Source organism: Tiliqua scincoides, chromosome 2 (genome assembly GCF_035046505.1).
Source record: "Tiliqua scincoides isolate rTilSci1 chromosome 2, rTilSci1.hap2, whole genome shotgun sequence".
Lineage (NCBI taxonomy): Eukaryota > Metazoa > Chordata > Lepidosauria > Squamata > Scincidae > Tiliqua > Tiliqua scincoides.
The window spans coordinates 174,487,366-174,499,446 of NC_089822.1; the positions used below are offsets into that span (position 1 = coordinate 174,487,366).

At 42.2% G+C, this 12,081-nt stretch overlaps 1 protein-coding gene across 1 annotated transcript in view; it reads right to left on the reverse strand.

Annotated features, from left to right (window-relative positions):
• The window catches only part of SLIT3 (slit guidance ligand 3), a 534,848-nt gene that overhangs the window by 91,390 nt on the left and 431,377 nt on the right, over positions 1-12,081 (reverse strand). The window contains exons 25-26 of the mRNA XM_066612910.1: positions 7,540-7,703; positions 846-970 (exon numbers count right to left, since the gene is read on the reverse strand). Of these exons, the coding sequence (XP_066469007.1) occupies positions 846-970; positions 7,540-7,703 (289 nt within the window). The remainder of the gene's footprint in view (positions 1-845; positions 971-7,539; positions 7,704-12,081) is intronic.

Here is a 12,081-nt window from a genome sequence, read left to right on the forward strand (position 1 = left end):
TCCATCTATCTTATAGAATGTTATTAGTCACTTTCAGGTGCAACAGCAACTGAGCAAATGCACATGCATCAGGACTATGATAGAAAATTTGGGCATCCTCAAATTTGTTGGTATTCCTCACGTCTGGATATTAGCTTTTCTGATTGGGCACTGCTGCATACAAGAGAGAGACCAGAAAGTCTCTTTTCTCCCTTGGGATAACTCTGTACTCATGCAAGAAAATTATTGGAATGGATATACATTGCCAGTGTGTGGCACCAACGTATATTTCTCACTGTGAACTTAATCCTACCTACCCTGGATCGAGTTGTTGGGAGGAGGAGTTTACAACAGTGCAAGAGACTTCCACTGCTGTAAAATGGCTGTTGATGGTGTGTGCAGTGCTCTGTCAGCGGCCACTCTGTGAGTGCTACCACAAGAGGCATCAGTCCTGCAGCTTTGCCACTAGGCCTAGTCATGCCTGCTGCACCTGGTAGGTCAATCAAGGGTGTGGGGGTGGGCGGCAAGTGGAAGCACTAGGGGTATAACTTGGTGGAAAGAGGGGAGAACTGGGTGGAGAGGAGGTGGAAGGGGATCCTATGCCCTCCATTGCAAGCCTCCTTCAAACCAAAGGAAGTGGCATATGTTTGAGGAGACCCACAGGCAGCCCCAGGGCTTACATGGAGATAAGTATGAATATTTTACACTTACCTCCTGTTTGCCTCCCTCCCTCACTGCTGGATGCAGTGCACACCTTTTTGCTGCTGCTGCATTGGCATGGCTGGCAAGGGATAGGATTGGGGCTTTAAAGAGTCAACAGGCCACTTGGGATTTCATTCAGTAGTGTAGTCTGATTGTAAACATACCTTGTAGCCAAATGGACATGTGCATCGGTAAAAATCCACTGGATCATTGGTGCAGGTTCCATTCTTTTTACACGGGTTGGATAGGCAAGGGTTACACTTGGACACAATATTGATATCCACAGGCCCTGAAATATGAAAAGAGTACAGCTGAAAAATCGGTGTCTAAAGTTCCAGTTATTCTCAGATACAACATTTGTTGATGTTACAAGGGTATATTCTCCTTCTTTATCTTAAAGAGTTTCAGGTGAATTGTACTGGGTGGCACTATGGTTTACGCACAAATTAGTGCGGACGCAGTAGGGGGACAAAAACTACTTCTGTAGAACCTTACTAAACTACAACGAAGCATTTCTTAAGATGGATTCATTGCACCACGCTATCCATGTAATGAACACAACAGTTAAACTATAGTAATTGGAGACTTTCCTCATTTGTCAAGGGGATTATTATTTTTTTTTTTGGTGCATGCAGGTTGCAACCAGCAGAAAGAGAAACTGTTTTCTGCAAACATGATCAATGTGTACATTAGTGGTATGAATGCATTTCACTTAATAATGACCAAATCAGAAATACATCTTCATCCCTAATTTTCATTTCCTTTCTTGTGGTTAATTTCTAGCCTTTGTCTTCCTTGTGGCTAATTTTTAACTGCAAGGAAGGGGCAATCGGTTTAATGGTAAGATTTAAATATAAATCTGAATTTAGTAAAGCCATTGAGTAAAGTACATAGGTGGGCACAGCACAATGAAAAAAGTGAAACACTATTCTTACATAAGAATATAAGAACAGCCCCACTGCATCAGGCCATAGGCCCATCTAGTCCAACTTCCTGCATCTCACAGTGGCCCACCAAATGCCCCAGGGAGCACACCAGATAACAAGAGACCTCATCCTGGTGCCCTCCCTTGCATCTGACATAGACCATTTCTAAAATCAGGAGGTTGCACATACGCATCATGCCTTGTAACCCATAATGGATTTTTCCTCCAGAAACTTGTCCAATCCTCTTTTAAAGGCATCCAGGCCAGTCGCCATCACCACATCCTGTGGCAAGGAGTTCCACAGACCAACCACACGCTGAGTAAAGAAATATTTTCTTTGGTCTGTTCTAACTCTCTCAACACTCAATTTTAGTGGATGTCCCCTGGTTCTGGTGTTATGTGAGAGTGTAAAGAGCATCTCTCTATCCACTTTATCCTTCCCATGCATAATTGTGTATGTTTCAATCATGTCCCCCCTCAGGCACCTCTTTTCTAGGCTGAAGAGGCCCAAAGGTCGTAGCCTTTCCTTATAAGGAAGGTGCCCCAGTCCAGTAATCATCTCAGTCACTCTCTTTTGCACCTTTTCCATTTCTACTATGTCTTTTTTGAGATGCAGCGACTAGAACTGGACACAATACTCCCGGTGTGGCCTTACCATCGATTTGTACAACGGCATTATAATATTAGCCGTTTTGTTCTCAATACCTTTTCTAATGATCCCAAGCATAGAATTGGCCTTCTTCACTGCCACCGCACATTGGGTTGACACTTTCATTGACCTGTCCACCACCACCCCAAGATCTCTCTCCTGTTCTGTCACAGACAGCTCAGAACCCATCAGCCTATATCTAAAGTTTTGATTTTTTGCCCCAATGTGCATGACTTTACACTTACTTTTTACACTTACTTACATTGAAACGCATCTGCCATTTTGCTGCCCATTCTGCCAGTTTGGAGAGATCCTTCTGGAGCTCCTCACAATCACTTCTGATTAGAGGGACCTGCCCTCTAATTCCCTGACTATGGAATTTTTTCAGCGGTCCCTCACCAAAGGCTACTAAAAAAACTCCACAGGGAATTAGAGGACAGGTCCTCTCATGGATTGAGAACTGGTTGAAGACCAGAAAACAGAGAGTGGGTGTCAATGGGCAATTTTCACAACGGAGAGAGGTGAAAAGTGGTGTGCCCCAAGGATCTGTCCTGGGACCGGTGCATTTCAACCTCTTCATAAATTCTTGTAAGCCATGAAGAACCTAATAGTAAAGAACATGGCCCTGTCTGAACTAGGAATGCAGAAAATGGACCATCTGCAGACAAAGTGTGTGTATACAAACATCTTTACACCTATGATATTGTCTGCACATTCAGTGAAACTTCCAAATATGGTGAAAAAGGTATTCATTTAGAAAAGGTTGGGGAGAGCAAAAACTGAAAGACTGCACATATGTGCTGCTCTCCTGCCGACAATGAACTCTGGCAGAAAGAGGGACAGATCAGATGCAATCTCTCAGTGAGCCAAGTGGCCCCTAGGCTAAAAGGAAGCATCCTGCTTGCCACTTGCTTCCATTTAGGTGAAAGTATATGCAGAAGGGAAATCAGAGAAGCGACAAGATATTCTACGCATTTATCACTGGACTTCAGTTCACTCCTTCCGGGATCCTTTTATCTGAAACCACTATTACGGGGACTCGGAGCCTGAAGAAACCACTTCTGGGGAGGCAAATAAAGGGACGTATAATAAATGCCATTTCATCGTTGTCGTATACTTGAACTCACTCCCAGGGTTTTGGGGTGCTCAGAGTTGTTGGTTCTGAACCCTAGAGCCCTCAAAGATCCCTGTTCGGTAGTACTGCCACCACCCTGTAAGAGCCAGTGTCTCAGTCCAGGGAAACCCTCTACGCTTAACTATATCCCTTGTAGGCACTGAGCACTTTCTTTACTTAAAGTCTCAGTCCTCAAGTTTCTAGTCCACAATGAGGATTTTTGGTAGCTTGCTGAACGGCTAGGCAGGATTCTGAACCTTTGTCCCCAACAGACAATGAACCAACATGGTAAAAGGATTTTTACTTTATTAAGTACATAGGTTACAAAAAGTTACAAAAGGCAGCAAATGCTAGAGGCATAAAAACTTCTGGGAAACATATCAGCATAAAACAACAAAGCTAACTGGCTATCTCTGTTATTTCCTAACTCTCACCTGGGTCAGCTTCTTTTGTAGATCTTTCAGCTCTCAGTTACCTATGAGGTCCTGGCTGGGAAAGATGTGCACCCTCGCCAAAAGACAAAGACCAAGACGAAGACAAAGGGCAAGACACCCCTTTGGGCTTTGTTTTTTATACTTCTCAAGCCAAGAGGATGGTGTGACTCTCTACTCATTTCAAACTGCCCAATCAGAACTCTTGGGGACAGAATCTTCTCGAAGTGGGGCTGGATGCTAGTTCTCTTAGTTCTCTCCCTCCCCACTGGGAATTCCTGGGCGCCTCTCCGGCTACTGAGGTGCTACATTTATCACCTTCCATGAGTTGTAAATACCTTTCAGCTAGGATTCAAGCCATTCTAAGTTACTGGGTTACTTTGGTTCAGGCTTTGCAATGCTACTAGGCCTGAACTGCACATATTCATGACAGTCGTCATCATCAATAACGTCATCACAGTCTAACGCTCATACAAATGTATTTTCCATAACACAATTTTCAATTCATGTTTCCTATTTACAGATGGTAGGCTGTTTCTTTTCAACATTCAGTGTCATTTCTTTAATCCTCCCCAGCAGCTATAAAAAGGCTGAAAATGTAAACAGTAATTTAAAAAATGCAAATACATTAAAACAAACATATGCAGAGACCCCACACATTTATCCACATATAGAAGACTGTCTTATAGCTTGTAACAGAAAACTGTACTGTTTGGAAAACATATGTTTCACCTGAATAAACTGTCTAAAAGGCAGGAGGTTATTCACTGGGCACAATTATGGTCTATTGTGGCCATTCACAAATTACTGGTGGATGCTGAGACAGCTTATAGACACATAAGGGAGCCAAAATGGAAACCAGAAGTATTCAAAGGTTGGGAGATGGGCAGCCCAATCCTGAGCTGCCTGGAGCTGCGGGACCCGGTGGCTTCACAAAGGGCTCCTGCCAGATCCAGAGCCTCCACGCACTACTCGGGAGGCTCCTCCTCCTCCCTCTACCATGGGAGGCTCCACGTTCCGAGTAAGGGAAGCAGTCCCGCAATGGGACTACTCACTTTAGCGGTGACTGTTTCATCGCCGCTAAAGTGAAGGCACTCGTGTAGGGCAAGCAGCCCTACCCGAGCGCTCTGGATCCTGCGGAGCTCAGCTCCGCAGACTCGTCTCTCCCCCGCCCCCGGGAGCGCCCCCGACCACGCCTGCCCCCAACCATGCCTCCCCCCTCCCCGGAACGCCACCCCCATGCCCCAGGAATGTCCCCATTCCCCGTTCCGCAGCCCAGTGGTTGCAGGCACCATCGAGCTGTGGAACACGGGCACCCACCGGGCAGTGGCTCTGTGCCAGCCGGAGCTGAGCCATCTCTGGTGGGAGCCCGGCCAGTGGCGTCACTAGGATTCGCGTCACCTGGTGCAGGAGGCCTGCGCGTCAACTTTGCCCCGCCCCCACCGTTTTTTTGGCTGTACCTTTTGTTAGAATACAGATATTTCAGTGTGGATTGTTTCATTACATTCTGCATGAAATTACACATTGACTGATATATAACATGATGGTCTTATTCTTCCAAATTCTGATTTTAGTGATTTTGAAAACTTGTAGAGTCTCACACACACACCGTGTCAGCTTACTAACACCTTATTGTAGCAGTTCTTAAACTTTTAGCACTGGAACTCACATTTTAGAATGACAATCTGTCCAGGACCCATTGGAAGTGATGTCATGGCCAGAAGTGACATCATCAAGCAAATTAAAATAATGATAAATAACTAAATTAAAATAAAATAATTAAATAAGGGGGAGCCAGTCCTGTTCCACCAAGTGAATCTACTCCGAAGTAAGTCCCATTGTGGTTAATGGGGCTTATTCTCAGGAAAGTGTGGATAGGATTGCAGCCTGTGATCCCAATCCTATGCATGTCTACTCTGAAGTAAGTCCCATAGTGGTCAATGGGGTTTATTCTGTAGTCTGCCTGCAATAACAACCCCCCAAAAAGAATCAGTGAGATTTCCAGCCCTCCCCAGTGCCCAGTTTAAAGTTCTTCTATTTCAGGCACATCAAGATAAAGACCCACCTGGCTTTGCAAGTGCAAAATAGAAAACTTTCCCCTTACCAGCTGAAGCCTCTTTTTTTTCCTTTTTTTTGGGGGGGGGGAACGCTGCCTTCTGGAGCAGCTCCATTGGATTAGGACCCTTCTGATGTCCTCACATTCCCCTTTGCCTGGCCTGACCACCAGCCAAGGCACGTCTGCCTACTCGCGAGTAAACACGACTGTGAGGCTGCTTTGCTTTCCATAGGGCTCCATAGACTGGGAGGGAGGAACCTCCTTCTCCAGTGTTTTGGGAGGCTGCAGTCATTGGATGAGGACCATTCTGACGTCCTTGGAGCCTCTCAGCCTGCCTTGACTAAGGTAAGTCCGACTACTCGCGAGTAAACGCGGCCACGTCACTTCGTTTCAGGTTCAGACTCGCAGCTGGGAGGGGGGAGCTTCTCGGGTGTTTTTGGGGGGCTGCATTCATTGGATCGGGACCATTCTGCTGTCGTTAGATTCCTCTCAGCCTGCCCTTTCTGACGGACTATGGCAAGTACGCTTACTCGCGAGTAAACGCACAATATGGCTCACTTTCACCTTCCATAGGGCTCCATGCATTTTTTCTTTCCGGTTTTTTGGCCATAACTTTTGAACGAAAAGGGCTATTTCAACTCTGTTTTTCGCACTGCACTCCACTGGCCATTCTGCATCCAATGGTTTATGGCATGACATGGTAGCTCTTAACCCCGCGATGTTATCACGTCCTTCCCCCAGGGCGCGTCACCTCCCTGGCGCATCACCTGGTGCGGCCCGCACCCCCGCATCACCTAGCAACGCCAGTGAGCCCGGTGGTAAGCCCTGCAAATGTGCCTTATGGCACGTTTGCGACTGTAGTCTGCACCGCAGAGGTGCGACGCGGACCACAGGACTGGGCTCTCGGTAACTTTCAATTTTCTTTCAGGAACAACAAGGTTTTTGTTAGAAAAACAATGCACAGCAACTTCTTTTGTATAAAAATGTTCAAATAATAAAAGAGTGAAAATTTTGTTGAATCCTTCAAGTCACACCGTTACTTTTACAACTGAATTTCACATAATTAAGAAGCCATTCTTTGCATTAAAAATATGGACTTCAATGATGAATGGTGGGAAAGGCATATCCGTTTGCTCAAAGGGGTTTTTTTTTTTTCTTTACCAGAGAAGCAAATATTTTCTTCGGGCCAATTAAATGGGAAATAATACCAATACACATGACTGGCGGAAAATGAATAGTTTGGCTAGGCAGCATCTTTAGTTCTTCAGATTAAAAAGTCAGTCTGTCTTTGAGCATCCCAGTTAAAGTAATTATTGACAAAGACTACAGACTGAAGTACTTTCTCTCACATACTGTCATATTTAACAGGATCGCACACACAATTCCATGTCATTAAAAAAAGTGATGTTCACCAGGGTGAGTGAAATAACATCCTTTGTCTTATGTGTGACAAACTTGCCATTAAAAAGTGTTTCCTGTAGATAGGAAAAAGTGTATAGTTACACCAAAAACTGATGTGACTGAAGGCTCACAGGTTGTGTCCTAACAGAGCCATTATGCCACATGTGCTAGGGATAAATGACACTCATCAGTGTTCATGCCTGCGTATGAAGTGAAAGAGATACGAGTTCACCAACAACTTGCATGATATGCAACAGAGAGCAATTGTACACTTATACTTACCTTTGCACTGGAAGTGGTGAGTTGGTGTTGTTAGCAGCAGCCTATCTGCCATGTCATCTGGACTGCTGCATCGTGCAATCCCTGGTTCCTTGTACCCAGCCTTCACCCACTCAGAAAGCCAACGCAGACTGCAGTCACAGTGCAAAGGATTGGTACCAAGTGCTCTAGGGAGAATTGAAAAAAAACAACATAACCCACAGAGTTATTCAGGTAACCTTTAAAAATCATTTGATTTAGTTTACAAAAATGTTTACATGCTTAAACTTTCAGGCAGATGTGATTAAAAGAAAAACTGTATGATGATCAATAGGTTACATTAGTCTCCAATATTGATTTCTGCGATGCCATCTGGACAGTTTCAGTCTAAGCGGCAATTCCTTTTGTCCATCCTCCTCCAGGTCAGTTGCCTTACTGCTTTCAATTCAAGCTCTTACCTAATTGCTATGGAGAAGTGGGATTGACCATCTTTAAAAGTAGAAAAATCAAGTTTCTCTGTTACTTGCAACCCATGCAAGTAGATCAGAAAAGGGGCAATGAGATTTGATTCCTCCATGCAATCCTATAACTGGGCTCCTTCAAAGCAGCCCCAACTACATTCTACTCTTCAGTTCTGTACATCTGGGATATCAAGAGGACTCTTCGCCCTATGTATTCTTCCTGAGTGATGCTAGTATATGGGGGTTTGGGGATGTGGCTACTACAAAATTCTTGCTAGAATGGTAGAATTTTCTGAAGGGGGACTAGGTCTCATAAAGGTGAATGCATGGACACCGTGAAGAAGAGTACTGGGAAGCAGAGTGAGAAAATCACTGCCTCAAAATGTCATTTTATTTTTTCACAAATTCATTCATTATCTTTTTCTCTTTATCCTCACACATTGTAAATTGTCAGTTCTTTCTCTGAAGGAGACTGGCCTTAAACATGAGACATATTCAGCATTTTCTTATTCCTTTTGACCAATACTTTGGTTTTTGTCCTTCATGGGAAATTCATCCTATTTCCAGGATTTTGTTTCATACTAAAACAATTAGTATCTAGTGAATAAGCTGACATGTTTCAGACTAATAATTCCCCATATCGGTAGATTAGGCAGATGAAAAGTAAATGCTTTGAATTATGGTCATTCTATCAAGTAATGAATTATGTAGCCTGCTCATTTAAAAAATGGTTTCTTTGTTTTAAAAGAATAATTTTTTCTACCAAGGTTTGTAAAAGGAATTATATTTAAAGAAATAATACTTCTTACTGAATGATATGTTACTACCTCCATAAAATATTTGTCTTGGATCAATTCATTTCTTCTTGGCTGATGTAGATTTACATGGTACTGTGCTTGATTGATGCATTTAGTATGGTGATTCTATACATTCTCTTTAACTTCTAATTAGACACAGGCTGTAACCTTATACAAACTTACATAAGAGTTGTCTCATGGTGTTGAATAAGTCCTATTTCAGAGCAGAAATGCATAGGATTATGCTGTTAAGGGAGTTACTTATTTGGGATCTGTTAACAGGAAATGGGTGCCTAATTATAAGACACAACTTGAAGCTTCATGAAAGTATATTTTCTAAGACAGTCCACCATTTACAACTTAAATTGTAATTTATTAGTATACAAAGTTCTGAAGGAATGCTTTTTGACAACAATCTATATGTCTTAGACTGGTTCCAACATAATGCTTGCACTTCACAGGAATACTTAGCAATGATTCTTGCAGAAGAAAAACATTATGCTGGCTTTGGCTCCCAGAGAGAAAGTTAGGAAACTATTTACACAGAAAAGTGATCAAAAATTGATTTTGGATGTTGACATTTTCTGTTGGAGATAACACAAATAATTTCTGAAAATAGAGTCCAGGCTCAAAAATGCTTTGGAAAAAAATGCAGACAAAATACTGACATATGAAATTCCACTAATGTTGTTGATATAATTTCACAGACGTGACTGATTAAATAACTCTGCCTAGACAAATTCATGCTGAGAGTTCATGAGTTGAATTACCGGCAGGGGTTCATCCATCAAAATTAAGTAAAGGCAACAGCAATGTTTCCTTAAAGGGGCCAAATATACCATATTTCCCAATCCTTACTAACTAAAAACACTTTGATGTACTATCCGTGAACTGGCTGGCAGACACACACACACACACACACACACACACACACACACACACACACACACACACACACACACACACCATTAATTTGCATTAAATCCAGGATACCAACAGTGAAATAGAATGATTTAAAGGAATAAGAGAATTTAAAGTGTATTCATTTATCACTTTCAACATGGAAATAATACCAGGGTTGCAAAAATTCCTGAGACTACAGTTCTCTGCTTGCTTATTTGTAATTTTCATTGAAATCAGTGGGATTCACTTCTGAGTAAAACACACAGGTTTGGTCTTTAAGAGCAAGAGCCATATACCAAAAATTCCAAATGATCAAGAGGCAGAAAATGACATTATCTTCAACTTTTACCACCACCAAATGTACTTTTCTGAAACATTCCTTCCACATTCATACATTCTATTCCCAGAAACCTTACCATAATTCCTTTTGTCCTTGCAAAGTGTCCTTCTCCCCTATGCATTCTTAAGGTTTAGCCTTCCCACTCAGGAAAGTCTACTTCATCTATCCCCTCATCTTTCTTCCTTTCTCTGGAGTTTTGGCAGTTGCAGCTTATCACAGAGTGTAAAAAAAAAAAATTCAACTGAGGAACTTCTCTCATCTTCACAAATTTTAAAAATACTAGAGCACCTTTGCATCTGGACACCCACCCTCTCATGTTGAGGTAAGTGCTGGCATTAAACTGAAAACAGCACACTGTATCTAGGGATAAGCTGCATCTCAAATCAATCACTTTAGTTTTCACCATCAATTGGAGTGTGCAATCCATGCCCAAGGTCCTTAATGTAGCTAGTACAATATAGCCACTTACAGCCCAATCCAACTAGCTTTCTATGCCAATGCAACCACGGCAATGAGGAGTGCACTGCATTTGGGAGGGGAGGTCACAGAGGCCTCCTCAAAATAAGGGAATGTTTGCTTCCTTACTTCAGGTTTGCATTGTGGCTGCAACAGCGCGGGAACGTTGGTTAGGATTGGGCTGTCAATTTTCTATTCAAACAGACAAACGATTTCTGCTTTAGCTCCAAGAACTCTCTCTAATGGGATTTAGGGTACAACTTATTGTGCAACAAACAGTGAGTGAGCCAGGAGTGATGTTATCAGGAAATATGAAAGCATAATAAAGATATTGTATTCAATTAAAAAAAATCTGTCTGCCCCAGTTTCTAAAGAAAGAAGAACAAGAGGAGAAGCAGGAGCAGGGAATTACAGGTTCTTCTTGTAGTTCTGACCATGATGCCATGCAGAAAGCTTTTATAATACCCTGGATTCCACATGACATGGAGATGAGATTCTGCTTTGTCACTAAGTGCTGAATGAAATCTTAAGAATCTATGAAGGAATTGGAAAGCAGCCAAAAACTATAAGGCAGTAAACAATGTATGCATTGGCTCTGTTTGATGGTTTTAAAAATGGCAATAGGTTCTATGACTTTAACATATTGTGATCTGTCTTGAGCATTTCTGGATGATGCTGGCTTCAAACTGAATAAAAGAAAAAAATATATTTGAATTAGGTGTGCTTTATATGGTTGGTTGCATATACTTGTGAACTTGTTTATTCCGTTGCTTCTATTGCTCTAAAAACATAAGTGCAATTTCTTAAGGTGAACAATCTACCATGAGGAGCAAAACCATTTCCACTTAGCATAAATTTGAAGAATACCCAAACTTATTTATATGACTTGAAACCTTGCATGGCAATTTACTCTGAAAAGCAAAGGTGTTAGTACCACCCAAAGCCAAGATAATTAATTGACCCAGAATATATTATTCCAGAACGAAGGAATAATTCTACATTCTACATTTATTACATTCAATTCTATATTCTACACTCATTATTTGGTGTGGAGGTTGAATGAAGGTGAAAGCGCTAATTAAAAGTTGAGGTTACAGAAAGCTCTTAGATACTGCATTAAAAAATCTGCTCCAAAGACGATTTCCAAGTTTGTTACCGGGCAATCCTTCCTTCTGTTTTGTGATTCCTGGAAGAGGCTATTAGAAGGTAGCAGTGATTATGGCAATAATTTTGAAGATAATTTATTTGGATCAGAAATTTTGGAATTGTTTGCATTTTCCTTTGCCTTCAAATCTAAGTTGAAGCCTGCCTGAGAAACTTATAATGCAATCCTATGCATGCCTACTTAGAAGACCACTGAATTCAATAGGACTTAGGGCGCAATCCAGCCCTTGACTTGGGTGCAATCCAGCTCCACTCTCCTCAAGAGGTGGAGAAAGTCCAAGGAGACCCATAGGGGTCAGTAATCCTTACCCAGAGGTAAGGGGAAATGTTTCCCTTGCCTCTGGCTGATTCACTTATGGCCCCTATCCTCTTGGCTTACCTGTTCCAGCACAGGATAGGATTGTGCCCTTATTCCCAGATAAGTGCAGACTGTAGCTTTAATCAT